The 16579-nt window shown below is 38.2% G+C and overlaps 1 protein-coding gene across 2 annotated transcripts in view; it reads left to right on the top strand.

Moving 5' to 3' along the window:
* Stxbp4 (syntaxin binding protein 4) overlaps window positions 1-8142 on the top strand; it is a 155154-nt gene extending 147012 nt beyond the window's left edge. For both annotated transcript variants that reach the window (XM_026407791.2, XM_026407790.2), the window contains exons 18-19: window positions 1947-2223; window positions 8055-8142. In XM_026407791.2, the coding sequence (XP_026263576.2) occupies window positions 1947-2061 (115 nt within the window). In that variant the 3' untranslated portion in view covers window positions 2062-2223; window positions 8055-8142. The remainder of the gene's footprint in view (window positions 1-1946; window positions 2224-8054) is intronic.
* Window positions 8143-16579: the final 8437 nt, after the last annotated feature.

The raw sequence follows: 16579 nt of genomic DNA, 5'->3' as shown, positions 1-16579 counted from the left end.
AGTGCCATTCCACCCTTCTTATGCTGCTCTCGTTAGTATTTCTTTAAAACCACTTTCAATTTAGGCAGCTTCCCAGCTTTATAAAGGCCTTGAAATGAAATTAACCTGTACCGAATCAGATGTTTTTGTAAATTTAGCCATCATCAAGAAAAATTCCTTTAAACCACTTTAAAGAGTGAATAGTAATATGGATTATTGTGAAGAGAATAATGATTCTTCGTACCACTTAACCATGTCAAGGTTTTGAAACTATGAAGATGTCTGGGACTTGTCACATTCACCTTGGTTCTTAAATGGCATAAGCTCCTTTAACCCCATTGTGAGATTATCAGCAATCTTCTTTCACAGAAAGCTACATCTATAATATTTAAGCAGAGAAGCTGAATAATTTGTTCAGAGTGATTCAAACAAAAGTTAGAGGATAGGATTGAAAACAAACCAAGTCAGAAATGACAGCCGATCTGACCATTTGTATCAGTCCCATATTTTCAGTAACTGACATCAATAGGCAATAAAATGGGTTCATTTTTGTGATACTTCCTGAACACTAGCCCTATGTGTAAGTAGCAGGAGCATGCTAGTTTAAGTAATGTTGCATATTCAAAGATTCATGGGACACATTAGCATATTAAAGGTGCTGGGAAGTCCTATACTTAAGAACCCCATTTGCCTACATTTAACCCTGTAGGATTTGACATCATATAAGTCTTTCTTCATACAGCATTTATTAAAAACTCTTGGAACATACTTTGGAAAATGTTGTTGTATAACCTAGGCTATACATTCGGATCCACAGTCTATTAGATCTTCATGGGCACTGGCCTTCAGGCACACTTAATCTAAGACGTGATGCTGCTTCTGAGTTTGGTGTGGGAGGATAGGCTGGGGAAACTGATCTAGGGTGGATGCAGGCAGTGTGGCAAATCAGAGCTAGAGACAGTTCCCAAAAAGAAGAAACAAATTTCCATCCTAAATCCAGAAGCTGTCTGTCAAACTCTTGGGAGGCAGGCAAACAGTGGATTTAGGAGATTCATTAGCTGAAGGCTTAGAGTAAGAGATGAGTCCTGAGAAACACCATCCCATCCAGCAAGTAGGACCAAGGTTGTGTGATGTTTTACTACTCCTTGCACATGCCCACTATCTTTTGTACCTCCTTCCTCAAATTTGTGTTCTTTTCCTAAATTTGTCTTTCAGGATGCTAATCCTTTGTTCTGAGAATATGCCAGGCACCATAAATTCCAAGATAAAAAATAGTTCCTGCCCTCAAAGAGCTTCAAATGTTGTAAAAAAGCCTACAAATAAATAGGCATTAAAAATACAGTATAATAAGAGACAAGACTGTGCACAGATTGGAAGAATCTTAAGAGAGATTTGGTTCTTTAGAATGAGGATAAGTTAACTCCTTAGGGAAGAGGATTGTGGCAGAGAAGGAAATGTTATTGCGGAGTATAAAAAACAAGATGTTTCATACTATAGAATGTGTATTTGTTCCAGAAGCCATTAATTGGATTTGTCATTTAGTAGATCTCTGTGCTGGAGTAGGCGATGAATTAGAAAAGAATTAGAACAGAGGCAGGGAGATAAACTATTTTAGTGACCCAGGCTACTGCATTGGGAAAGGAGAGGGGGAACAGATTGCTGAGATATTACAGCTAGACAATCATAGGACTTGCTAACTGATATTATCCAGTAAGGAAAACAGAGAAATCAAACATGATGCATTAACCTGCATTCCTTGTTACCAGTGAGGAAAGAAGGAGATGGATTTTCTTCAAACCTTAAAACATGCCTAAGATTTATTCATACCCGTTGGGTTCAGTTCTAACTGCTTTCTATCACCAAGGACTGCAGAAGGGTGGCTGCAGTGGAACCAAGATCAGTACTTGTGTGGCTGGGTAGAAAGACCAGTTGTTCAGATCCTAATTTGTATTCCTTGTTCTTCTAAGTCACGTAACACAGACTACATCCTGGATTCACCCCGTGAGGAGTATCCTGAACCTGTCTTGCTCAGAGGAGAATGAAGAGGATTGCTCTAGAGAACTCACCGACCAGAAGAGTTGATGGTTTTCTGTAGGAAGCGGAGCTCCACAGCCTTCCGGCATCTCAGTCTGTGAGCGTGACTTGAGCAGAGACCTGTGACACCCAACTCTGAGACACAGCCATCTGAAATAGGAGCAAAGCAGGCACTACTTGATGGAGCAGGAAATGGAGACTAGACTTAGGGTATTTTTGTAAAAATGTTTTAATATACTGTATACATTTAAAAGTTGCTACTCAGTAGTTCCTTAAAAATGATTCAGTTATATCTTTTGAAATGATATATAATTAAATTTTATATGTATACTTTTGTCTTATATATTTACATCTTTATAATTTTATATGTAGTTCATTATTTGGCATCATATCCAATGGTCTTTATAATTAAGATCTATTTAAAATTTATGTGAACAGAGTAAAATACTTCATTTATTTGATAATTCACCGATCTTTTTTTTTCATGTTCATATCTTAGAAAGAGATTTAGCAAGCTTTTGGGGATTTTTAAAGGCTCATATTTAAACATCTATCTCCTGGGCTACCAAATACAACTTACATCTTTATGGGACTTTTTAATTTACAAAATGCCTTTCAGACTTTGTCTCTTCTCTACCCCCCCATCCTCACCCCCATCTCCACCATTACTGGTTGTTAAACCCAAGGTTTTGCATATGCTAGGCAAGTACTCTATCACTGAGTTACATACGCAGCCCAAACTCATTGTATTTAAACCACATGATATGCTTATTAGGCTGATCTAATATTTTTATCCCCATTTTGAAAAGAAATTGCTTAGGGAAATAGTGGTTCAGAGAAATGAAACTCCCTGTCCCAGGACTGAAACTCACACCTAAGTGCATATTCGGTCTTCCTCTCACCCCACCCTGTACCCTACGGTCCCTGCAGAGGGAGGTCATGGCCCAACACGCAGGGCACTGCACCGTAGTTCTGTTGATGCAGCTGGCTCTGCAGCTGTGCATTCCAGAGACTCAGAAGGCACCTCTCAGTCAAACATGCTTCTCCCTCTGTAAACCCTTCCTCCTTCCACCCACTCACTCACCAGGTAAGGGTACCGCTTTGTGATGTTGTTTCAATAGGCTTCTTTTAGCAGCTCAAATTTTTCTTAAGTAATTGGTGGGGCTCATATCAGTGACTTACTCTGCACTTAAGGTGCCCTTGCCAGAGGGATCATTTGGGGGCAGGTGATGAGATATTACTGTTCTGCTTGGAACAACATAGAGGCCAGGAACCCACTGCTACCACACAGACCTAGAGCTCCTGAGAACACCGTGTAAGAACTATCACTTGTAACCACTTTGTAGATGAGTAAACTGAGATGCTAAGAGTTCATACAATGAGTTCATGGCTAGGTCAAGGCTAGCTAGACCCGATCCTAAGTCTCCTAGTCTGCTGCATTTCATCTGGTTGGTAAGATACAGATGGCGAGTACATATAGATATTGCTCACCCACGCCTTCCCAGTACGTTGAGGATTTATGGTTTATGTCTTCAGGAATGGTGTCAAGTCAGATCCAGCCCTAGAGGCAGTCATCACCCATCAGAAAGGTGGTAGAGTGATGGAGAAGACTGGTGCTTCCGTGACAGCTGTTTGGGTATAAGGAAGCTTCAGAGAGGACAGTTTTGTGAGAAGCTGAAGAAGAAGGTTTTTCTTTGTGTGTCCCCCTCCGCCAGTGGATTCTCATACACTTGGTAGTTACTTTCATAATTTAGTATCTCTAATTGTAAAAATGAAGGCTTTTTTGTTTTCAAATTAATTGTATGAAATTCCCTCCCCAACCTTGATTTTAGTGAGGAAAACAGGAGATGCCTGGGTCGCCAAGACCAAGGGTCTCAGTCACACAATCCACTGACACCTCATCTCTTCGCTACTGCTTTTGCCACTATCTTCTCTGTTTCTATCAAATACCCAATAGAAAAAGCCTATCAAAATCGTAATGGTATTATTGAGCGTTTTACACTGTACATTGCAAAGAACAATTTGCATGTATTTCACTATCTTCTGAAAAATGCTCTGTAAGGCATAAATCATAACTATCCCCATTTTGAAAAGAAACTGCTTGGGTTTAGAGAAAGGTGTTGTCTTTGCCCAAGGGTCATACAGCACCTACATGTAGAAACTGGAGTTCAGAGCAAGTCTCTAACACCAGGGCCCATTCTTTAAACCAGTGAGGAGAGCTCCTTAGACTTGGTCAGTCTTGTAAAGTAGCAGATTCCAATTCAGTGCCATAAAAAACTTGCTGGTAGTTAGAGAACTTGCTGATAGGAGAGAATGGAAGCACCATCCCAGGTTTCAGTCCAAGTGAGCTCCTTATTGGGTGTTGCTGAATTAGCTGAACCTGTTGAGCCATCTCTAACATTTCCTCCTCTTTGTATTTCTGTGACTTCTGATCCAATAGGTAAGTGTACTCAAAAAAATCTTATGATGAGGACTCAGTAAGATTCCTCTTCCAAGGGCAGGGATGCAGCTCAGCAGCAGCGTTTGCCCAGCATGAAGGAGGTTCTGGGTTCCACCCCAAAGACTCCCCACAAGAAAGAATTATTTTCCAATGCAAATGGGATCCCCAAACTATTTTATGTGGGTCTATGATTTGTAGGGATAAATTAACCCTATCATTGTGTTTTTAAATTCTTCTCCAATGACTCACTGACTAAATATAGCATTAGAAGTTATGAATACTAATGTCCCTACATATCCCTGTCCCAGAGTGACCAGGGTTAACTGTCCTTGCTCACATATTCCCTCAAAATATTCACTGAACACCAAAATGCAGTGAGCACTCAAGGCACTGTAGCAAAGTAGGCAACAGTTAACCATTTCCTGGGTTTGGCTTACTATTCATCAAAACAACAGATTTCTTAGGTATCCAGATATAAAATTCCTTTTTAATTTTTAAAGTTCAAAAAATCTATTTTAATTTTTTAAAAAATGCATACTGTAGAAATGAATAAATTACATAAATAGCCCACCTCATTTCCAGAGGTTTCATCACCAATGCATGGGTGAATAGTTTCACTCCACCTTGAGCCTTCTGCTAAGCAGCTTTTGACTTAGCATATCGTGGTCATCTTGTCACGTCCATGCATAGATCAATATTATATTTCAAAGGTGTGCATAAACGGTCATTACCCAGGTAGCCCATAATTTGTGTAGTCAGCAATCTACCAGTGAACACTTAAGCTGTTTTAAGTTCTCATCTACAACTAACCATGTTCCAGTTAATATCATATATTCATTAAATCTTTTTCCTTATATGTCCCTATACTGCAGTGCCAATATGTCCACAGTTTGAATATACTCATGAAAGTAAATCACTACAGAATGGTCGGAGCTAAGTCTAAAATATGTTCATTTTAATTTTGGTAGATAGTCATAAGTTCTTCATAAAATTGAATCAATTTAAACTAACACCAATAGTATATACGAGATTTTTTTCTCTATATGACAGGACTTTTTTTTTTTTTTTTTTTTTAGTTCAAAGATTATAATAGGGCTGGGAATGTAGCTAGTGGTAGAGTGTCTGCCTAACATGCGTGAGGCCCTGGGTTTGAGTCCCAGCACCACACCAAGAAAAAAAATATATTAATAATAGCTTTTTTTTTGAGGGGGGGTTCTTTAAAGAATAATCTTTCCATCATTATCCAAGAGCCTGAATCTTTTAATCATTAGGTTTTAGATTTCCCATAGTAACAGAAACTGACTCACTCTATAGGAGAATCTAGCAAGTGACTAATTCAGTGTATTTCAAATGTTTCTCTCATCTTTTTCTACTTTACATCTAATTGTGGTGGGGACTAACTCTTAAATAACCTAATTTGGATGGAAGCTGTTGGTAGAGTACAAAGCACGATTCAGATGCACCTACAAGTTCTACGGACCTCACTTTCCCATTGTAAAATGGAGTTGCACTTGCTCAGCCCAAGACAATTCAACTCAGCAAACAATTCCTGCACCTACTAAATGCCAGACAAAATGTGAAGTAGTTTCTTGTTTGCATGTTTGTTTAACTATCTGAAAGCGACTTATTGGGACTTATTCTGCAGAATGATGGGACGCACAACAGGGACTGTCCCAAAATGCCACATTTTTATATTACCATGATGGATGCTACTGATGCCCAAATCAAGGAGCTCAAAGTCTAAAATTATTCTTCTTTCTTTTTTCTCAAAAGGCTTTTATTTTTCCCCTTAAGGAGTTAAGAAGTGAGGGGTCTATTTATCAAGAACTCCTTAAATTTCAAGATAATGTTAATATCCCTTTACTAGAAAAAAATAGGAGCATGCTGTATGAAAAGCCTCTCCAATAATAAATGCAAAGCAGCTGTCAAAATATGGAGTCAAATGACACTCTCCTAGTGTTTGCACAATTAGAAAATATTATCCTTTTTCTAGGGAGAAATGGAACATTTTTATTTTCTCTGCTAAGCAAAATCAATTTTCTTTTTTCCTTTGTTTTTTTTTTTGGGGGGGGGGCGGATACTGGGGATTGAACTCAGAGGTGCTGTACCACTGAGCCACATCCCCAGCCCTATTTTGTATTTTATTTAGAGACAGGGTCTTACTGAGTTGTTTAGCGTCTCACTTTTGCTGAGGCTGGCTTTGAACTTGTGATCCTCCTGCCTCAGCCTCCCAAGTCACTAGGATTACAGAAGTGTGCTACTGTGCCCAGCTGAAAACAACTTTTTGAAGGGTCAACTTGACATTTTTATGATATATATACAGAAGGAACTGAACCAACATTAAAACAACTTCCACGTATAACTTTTAAGAAGATGAAAAGAACTTGAAACAGAATATGCCAGTGGAATTTAACTTTAGAAATGAAACACCCAAGGTGTTTTAACCACAGATATTCTCACGTGATATCACTGTGTTCACATTGGTGATCTTATAAATATTAAATACTATTCTGAATTTGCTTTCTTCGTAGGATTTTTTTATATTTAAACTAATAGTATTTCTGTTCATTTTTTAAGTTCGACTCTTACTCTTGGGCATGGTTTGTGCTGTCATATCAGTAGATCAGCCCACGTCACCACCCCTGTTCTCACTCCCCAGTCACCGAGTATTCTCTATCACTTCATCCTGTGTATTATTCCTTTCACATTATTTGTCCATTTGTCATGATCTTATTTTGTTCATTGCCTTCCTCTATAATAGAACTTATAATGGAGGTAAGCCCCAGAAGAACAGGAATTTTTATTTTGTTCAACACTGTGTCTTCAGGATCTAACACAGTGCCTATCATACTAGGTGTTCAAGGAGTGTTTGCCAAGTGGAATATGTAATGTGCTGTCCATACCTAAGACTGATTTTCCAGCTTAGCTCTCATCCTTTCGTATTCATTTATTCACCTAAAACACTTTTAAAAGCCAGACATTTTGTTAAGTACTAGGGATACAATGCAAGACAGGGGGAGATTGTAACCCTCATATAATTTACATTCTATGCAAAGGACATACAACTGAAATTAATCAAAGCTTTTCCATCTATTTTCTTTCTTCCATGTCATTATTTTGTATCTGAACTACTAGGCCCATGTAATATTCCCTGCCTCAAGAAAGGGTGTGATGACAGAAAACAGAGAAAAGCAGGTTCTTCTGAGTTCTAAAAATCCTTAGGGAGTTCTGAGATGTCTTAGGGAAGGATTTGTGGTATAGATCAAAGATTTGAAAGCCCTATGATGAGGAAGCCAGCCTTTCCTACTTCTGTCTGGGAAATAATTCCCCTGGCTCTGGAAATAAGAGAAAGAACAATATTGTTGGAGCCCAGAAAAAGGGTCCTGGGCCCCATCTTCTGGGCAAAGTTTCTGGAAGCAGCAAAGCCCCAATTAGGTTTTGTTTTGTTTTGGTACAGGGGACTGAATTCAGGGGCACTCAACCACTGAGCCACATTCCCCAGCCCTATTTTGTATTTTATTTAGAGACAGGGTCTCATTGAGTTGCTTAGTGCCTCGATTTTGCTGAGGCTGGTTATGAACTTGCCATCCTCCTGTCTCAGCCTCCCGAGCCGCTGGGATTACAGGCCTCCACCACCGCACCTGGCTCCAAATTAGTTTTGAGAGCAGAAGAAAGCCATTGGAAGAAAGCTCATGGTCCACTTGGAAATGATTGCATGGTATGTGTACACACAATCAGACTTAGACAACTTCAGTGAGTTTCCTCCAGGAGTAGATTGACTTCCATGAACCCAAAGGATCACAGGAAGAGCAGGAAGATGCCCTAGATCTGAATGAGGATTTTTTTTTTCCATTTAATCCGCAGGGCCTCTCAGTGGAAACCAGATGAGACAATTACATCAGACATCCAAGCCCTAGTCCCTTGACACTAGATAAGCCCTTGCTCTGTTTTGAATGTTTATGTCCCTTCAAAATTCATGTGTTAATTTAACCGTCAAAGTTATGGTATGAAGAGGTAGGGCCTTTCAGAAGTAATTGGGACTAAGGACTTCACCTTCATGAATGGGGTTATGGCCTTTTTGAAAGAGGCTTGAGGGAAACCATTTGCCTCTTCTGTCTTGCAAGGGCACAACAAGAAGGTATCATTTTTGAAGCATCAGACACTGAATGTGCTGGTGCCCTGATCTTGAACTTGTCATCCTCCAGAACTGTCAACAATAAATTTCTTTAGTTTACAAATTACCCAATGTAAGATATTTAGTTATAGTAGCCCAAACAGACTAAGCTAGTCCCACAGAAATCAGGGATCCCAAAGAAAGGAAAGAACCGTATGCTGATTGAGTTTCCTGTTGGTCGGGATCATTATTCCCAATTCCTAACATTTCCTTCCTCATAGAGGGACCTCCAGTAGAGTGACACTTTGGGCCTCTTTCTGTCTCTTCTATGGGCAGCAGTTTACCTGACTGGTAAGTTTGGGATAAAAACCCAAGGCAGGTACTATTTTCTAGAACATTTCTGAAATATATTTATTACCTCTTCTCTGTTCCATGAAAACATTTTCTTCTTGTGTTTCAGGTCTTTCTCATTTTTTACCTGGATGATTAAACATAGGCAATATGCCTCTCTCTCGTTCTGGGCCACACCTGCCCCCCATCAATCTCTACGACACTTCTGTCAGAATTACCTTTCTAAAACACTAATGTGATTCCATTACTCTGTTCCTTGCTCCTATTCGTGAGATCCCTAGCTCCTCTGCTCCCTTAGCCCTGCACTTTCTCTCCAGCCTCCATTCTCATCCCAGGAGTCGCTTAGAGATTCCATCTGGGAAGTGCCTCCTCTTCATTCCCTCATCGGATTCCTTATCATCCACAAAGACTCTATTCATGTTTTACCTCTTCTGTGGAGAACTTGACACATGCTACCTTGGTATTCTGCAGATGCTGTGCATGCATTTGTGCATACCTGTCCAGCCCCGTTTCTCACTCTGGGTGGTATAGCAAGAACCGCCACCCCAAGAGAACTACTGACCTATGTGTCCAGATCTCATTGGGTCACTCCATTTATTAACTACTTCACATTATCTGATGAGATACGTTACTAAGACTTGTGACATGATTTCTGGCCCTACATTCTCCTTTGTGCTTTCTTTACCAACACGATAATGAAAATTGGAACTCTGGTTGAAGCCAACTAGTTCTTCTCCCTCTGACTGTTCCATTTAACATTAGCAACCAGGTAAGTAACACAGGTGGTGATGGGAGGAAAGTGGAAAGATAGAAAACTGGCCCAGATAGTCAGTTGTTTCTTTTCTGTTGTTGCTTTGGGGTATTTTTATCTAAAACCCTGGAAGTTAAGAAGATAAACTGGGAGAGCCATGCTCTAAACTCCTACCTCAACCCCCTATTACTGTATACCTGTTAATAAAGTTTCTATCACACTCCATTTGCCATTAATTTGATAGAAAAGTAGTATATATGTCTCTGCCATTAGACTTTGGATCTTTAAGTCAGAGATCATATGTCATTTTTTACCCCTCACACCAAAGATGGCATGGTAAAATGCAATAAATGTGTTCAGAATAAATTAAAATTGTGATTTGTAGTTTTCAAAAACTCTTTTAACTGTTTCCTGCAAATTGAGCGAAAAAGAAAATGAGTTGGGAGTTTAACTAAGCATATCCATACTAACTAGTTCTTTCGAGGCTGGAACAATATAATGGATTTTACTGAAGAGAAAAGTGTATGCTGCATAAATGTGGTCATAAAGCTCACAGTATGATTGCAGTGAAAGGATTGTAAAGCACATACTCAAGCATTGTTGATTTGCCCAAGGTTTTTAAGAAACACGGTAGAATGATTTTGGTGTTGGAGGGTAGATGAAGCCTAAAACCAGAATACTGGGTAAGTGCATTTCAAGGCAATAGCACTCAAACTTCTGTCCTCATGGGTTAATTAATCACGCTGCTAAAGAACTGATTTGGCACAAGGGAGCTATGTATTGCCACAGTACTCTGAAAGTGCAGAATTTATCCCATATATAACTAACCCCACTGGAATTGCTTGACTATTCTGTTTTACAATGGAGAAAAATTCATCTTTTATCAACAGATATGGGAAGAGAAAACAAAGTAAGTAGATAATAAAGTTGTCTTAGAATGGACAGTTCAGGTCAGGAATCTTTCTGGAATGAATATGAAAAGATATTTATGGGCAGATCCTCTTTCTGTGTACTGAACAGTTTTTCAGAGAAGGAATTCTAATGCATCTAATCTAATGCCAGCTTTATTTTTGTTTGTTGATCAACACACATAAATGAAAACTGGCAGCAAATTAAATGCATGCGTTATTTCCCTGAATGGTAAAAGTACTCAATGTAAGGAAAATCTAAAGGAAACAATGCATACCTAAGCACTTTGTAAGTATTTATGTATGTGTGCATATTTCTGTATGTGGTGTATATTTGTATATGTATTTATGTGTATTATAAGCACTTTATATGTATTTTATGTATGTGTGTATATTTCTGTATGTGGTGTATATTTGTATATGTATTTATGTGTATTATATATATACATAGATATACATATATATAATTAACATACTAAAGTTTGCAGAATTTCAAGAACATGACCAAAAACTCTAGTGTTAAGCTCACTCACCAATGGAACTCCTACTAAAATCAGAGAAAGTGAGCCATCTATAAATTACCTTAGTTTTTCCAATATTGCTAAGATTATTCATTGGTTGTATTTCTTCTGTCTCTTTGTGTACCATATTCCTGATTAGTAATTCATAAATCATAACATTTATTGTGATTTTATATATCACTAACAATGAAAAATGGCATTTAAAATATGACTTAGTACTTAGAATTTTTATCTTATAATCCTTTAAGTAAATCTAAAAAATCATATTTTATCATGTGTGTTTGTATAGGTATAGATATAAACATAGATATAGGAAAAATGAAACACAAATAAATCATGATATTCCTAAAACTCTACATTCAGAATGGACCTCTTCTGAACCTCTTTCAAGTCAGAGCTGTTGTCCACATTTTCCTTCTGCTGCCAAGATGAAGCCTTTCTTGAAGGATTGCATCTCTATGTCCGGGAGTCCCCCAACCCCAACCCAGTCTTTGACGTTCATTCTATAATTCAACGTTGTCACTTTCTTTATCTTTTCAAAAGGATTCAGTAGAAAATTCTTAGATAGCAATCAGGATTCACATTCCTTCCTTAAATAGATCTTTAAATGATTTATTAACAGAAAAGTAAAGGTATAACAGTCTAGTCACACCACAGAAAGAACAGCCAAATTCAAGCCTGCACAGAGAGACAACTGTATCATTACGGCTGCCTGGCCAACAGTAACCGCAAGACCTCATTCATTATGAGACACATCCTGTAATATGTCAGGTTCCCCTGAGATGAGAATTGGTATAAATCAGGAAGTGGCCCAAGGGGGAAAAATAATAAGGAACTAGAAAAATAGGACCAACCAAAGGGAAGGGAGAGGAAAACACACACACACACACACACACAAATATGATGCCAGGCAAAGTCCACTGCAGAAAGGTAATTTTGGCTAAGTTCACAGGGGAGTCCTGAAGACAATGCAGACCCCACAAAGTCCGAAATCAAAGAGCTGGAGTATTTATACCCCTGCACCATCAGTCATGGTTAAGCATGAGAGGGAGGGAGAGAGAAATTCTCTGGTAAAAGCATGTTCCTGCAGCCTGAGAGTGAAAGTTCAGGGAGCCAGCATGCTGGAGAGTGGTAGGGAGATCTCAGTGCTAGAAGTGTATAATACACACCCAGTTTCAATGATGTTTAAATGTTAATATGTCTTAGAATTGAAATATGATATGGAGGATCAAGTCTTCTTACTGGCTTATCCCACAGCATGCATAAAACTTAATTAAAGATGAAGTGGCAAAAATGAAAACATAGTATCCATTCTGGAAAATGACTTAATTAAATCAAAAGCTATTTATAAAATTCCAACTGAAAATATTTGGGTGCTGGGTGTGTAGCTCAGTGGTAGAGCACTTGCCTAGCATCCACAGGCCCTGGGTTTATTCCTCAGCACCACAAGAAAAAAGGGAGGGAAGGAAGGGAGAGAGGGAGGGAGGAAGGGAAATGGAAAGGGAAGAAGAGGAAGGAAGGAAAGAGGGAAATATTTGAAAGAGATCAAGTGATTCTATTCCTGATTTTTTGTTCCTTGACAATGTCAGAAAAATTGTAAACAAATTTCCCCACCTATATACAAAGCTTCCTTAGACTATTGGTTAATCATTGAAGATATGATCAAAGGAAATATTTTAAAACACTCTGGGCTTTTAGAATACACATGATACATGATATGATTATTTGCTACCATTATGGGTCATCTACAAATTACTACTAACTTTCTGGAAAACAATCGTGGAATATCTATCAAGAATCTTAAAAATGCTGAAACTTTTGACCCAAACTATACTCTTATTCCTTTATCCCCATAGATGATCATAACTTTAGACTAAAGTTCAGTAAATGGTTGGCATTATTTAAAATAGAAATGACTACCTAAATGAAGCCCAGGGAATATTTAAATAAAATATGATATCTAACATAATGGAAAATACTTAATAATAGTTAATATCACAAAGGAAGTATTACAATATAATATTAATTGGAAATAAAAGGAAACAGAAGTTTGTATACAGTATGATAACAACAGCATCTTATGTATGAACATCATAGGAGATCTGAAAAAAGTGATATTATTCATGATACTTATTTTATTCATTATATTTTTCTACATTTCTATATGAATATCTCTTTAATAATAAGAAAAAGTTAATGTTAGTAATCATGTATGTATGAGAATAAGTGTTTACCTGATTTGATTCTGGCTTTCTCGTTATCTTTTCTAGAAGTTTTCTGTAGAACTCTGCCTGCTACCCTTTGGGAATCTGTAATGTTACAAGGCCTGGAAAGATGAATGATTGGACTGTGTCAAGCCTCACAGCCCTGACCTGCCTTCTCAATATTTGAATTGATTATTGTGGAAACAAAAAAACAATTGCATTTAACATTTTTGCCACTCTGCGGTCAGATTCACTGCATTTGATGCTTATTGGGGATTATTCCTCTTGCTGGAAATACTAGAGTTGTCACAGATGTGATATTTCCTTTCTCATTGTCTAGGGAGGACCAGGTTGATGGTAAAGAAAGACTGAGGCTTCTGCTGCTATTATAGGTGTCAGTTTAAATATCCCAGAGCAGTTTCATTGGTTACGCAGTCCCACAGGGCACTCAAGTTTTCCACTGTTTTGTTGTTAGGTTGTTACAGTTTCGGTGTATTATTTTAAATTACCAGACAGAAAAATTGACTTTTTTGGGGGGTAGGGGGGTTATAGTTCTATGAATTTCCAACATATAGGTACATTTGAGCACCATCATAATCAAGATAAAGAAGAGTATTATCACCCTCAAAAGCTCCCTCCTGTTATTTTATTGTAGACACATCCTCCTCCATCCAGCTTCCAGCACTCATTGATTTGTTCTCCATAATTATAGTTTTGTCTTTTGGAGAATATCATATAAATGGGCAAACAGTATATAACCATTGAGACTGAGCTCTTTCATTCAGTGTAATGCCTTTGAGATTCACCTGGGTCAACATGTGTATCACTCATTTTTTATTACTAAAAGTCCTTTGGATTATGTTCAAGATTGGGTGATTATGAATAGAACTTCTGTAAATACTGGTGTACTGGTTCTTGTTAGTGGAAATATCTAACCCAGAAATGAACAATCAGGGAGAGATTCTTGAAGGATGTTATACCCAAACAGAAATATAACTAGTTACTCCCCAAGAGAGAGTAGAAAAAATGAGGGTCATAAGAGAGTGATACTGTGGGGTTTGGTATAATCAGAATGTATCTTTGGGGTGGGAATGGCCTGAAATAAGTCTAGAATGGTGAACAGGAATCAGATCTCAAAAGGCCTTATGAATTGTTAAGAAGGTTTGGACAGTATCCTAAGAATAAAAGTAAGGCAAGGAAAGAGCCTGGGTATTTATTTTCCCAGGTGAAATACCTAGAACTAGGATTATTTGATCATGTGCTATATTTAATGTTGTTGCCATTACATATTAGCACCAATTTAGTTACTTAGTAAAAGTTTCTTTTCTTGAAATTAATTAAGTAAAAAATCTAACATTGGACTGAGTCTAAGGTATCAGCAGGGCTGTGTTCTTTATGGGAGATTTCTGGAGAGAATCCATTCAGGTTATTGGTAGAATTCAGTTCCTTGTAGTTGTAAAACTTGGCCCCTGACCCCCTTCTATTATGTAGGAGATTAGGGACATCAAGATGATGGAGGCAGGGTACAAGAAAATTGCTGGAGAACAAGACAGAAGATAGTCATCATGTCCCTGTGGATAAGTTCTTGACAGCTCCCACCACTGAGGACTTATCCATGGCAGCTCCTGCCCCAGATTCAGTATTCTGGGTACGTGAAGATAAAGTAATTAATGGGTGCAAACAGGACAGTATACTAATTAGGTATCATAAATTAACCAATGGAGCAGGGTCTTCAATAAGGTCTATGCAGGGAGGGTCTTCCTCACAGCTCAGCATATAAGACAAGAATCCCCCAACCTTGGAGCCTGGAGCCTCTCTCTCTCTTGTTTGCCTACTCAGCTCTAAGACTGTACCCATTCTGTTTTACAGAGCACTATTCTCCCCTTCAATAAATCTGTGCTTTGTCTGTTACTTCTGCATGTCTTGCTGAATCCTTTGTCTGGGACTCCAAGAACCTGGACTTAACATCCCACCCGTATCACTTCCTCTACCTTCAAAGCCAACAGCGGCCTGTCAGATTCCTTTCCAACTTATCTTCCATTGTCACATCTCTCTCTGATCCATCCAGGAAAGCTGATCTGCTCTGAAAGTGCTTGGATGGGGCCCACCCTGATGATCCAGGACAGTCTCTCCACGTCAGAGCCCATGCCCTCAACCACATCTGCAAAGTTGCCTTGAAGGTAACATTTTCACTGGATCTTGACATTGAGCATGAAGATCTTTGGGGATACATTATTCTATGTATCTTTTTGAGAGACTTCCAAACTATTTTCTAGAATGGCTGTAACATTTTCCACTCAGCAGTATCTGAGAGTTCCAGTTGCTCCATGTCCTTGTGAGCATTTAGTGTAGTTGGTATTTTTTAATTGTAGCCCTTCTCATGGGTGTGTAGTCGCAATTCATCATCGTTCAAATTTGCTTTCTCCTTATCGAAAAATATGTTGAACATTTCACCTGCTTATTTCTGCATACACTCTGGTGAAAAGTTTGCTCTCAAGTATTTTGCTGAGTTTTAATAGTTCTTTATTTTGAATACAAGTCCTTTAGCAGACATGTGACTTTCAAATACTTTCTTGGCTGACTTCAATTTTTCCACATTTCACCTAGATAATAGTTGTACATATGTAATTTCCATGTTTCTCAGTCTCTGTTTAAACCACAGACTAATTTTATTTTGGTTTGTAAGCCAGTGTTTCAGAGCTGGCAATAGCTCTGCCTTCTCCTACTTATGGTAGATCACAGTTACCTACATATCATAATTAAGTTTGTTCCTATATTCCTCTTAGAGAATATAACTTTCACTTTATTAAAAAAACTGAGTTATAAAATCACAGATTCTTAAAGAGAAATGCTTATGCCTAAACATATGGTACCTACAACTTCTTTCACACCAATATCCCTACATTTCAACAAACACTGTGAGTGTGGGTGTGGCCTCTGTGATAGGGGATTCAAATGACATGAACTCAAGTGAACTGAGAAGCTTTGTAAAGGGCACTGCAGAGTAGTTTTGAAGCACGGGGGAGATGGCCTATACACTGAATTATATAGATGCATAGATACCAAATCTGCTTGGAACAGTATGATTTCTGCTGATGCTCATAACAGAAATGCTGAAAATTAAGCAGAGAGTAGAAATGTTATTATAGTCCTCTGGAACTTCTTGTCTATGTCTGTATGATAAGGCTGTAATGTAAAGATGTCTCGAGAATTACCTACAAAAATCTAAAATTAACTAAAGCCATTCCAGAGAACTTGAACATCAATCTTACCAGCA

This window comes from Urocitellus parryii, chromosome 7 (assembly GCF_045843805.1).
Source record: "Urocitellus parryii isolate mUroPar1 chromosome 7, mUroPar1.hap1, whole genome shotgun sequence".
NCBI lineage: Eukaryota > Metazoa > Chordata > Mammalia > Rodentia > Sciuridae > Urocitellus > Urocitellus parryii.
The sequence above is the reverse complement of the archived record's forward strand: the minus strand, read 5'-3'. Positions and strand labels throughout refer to the sequence as shown.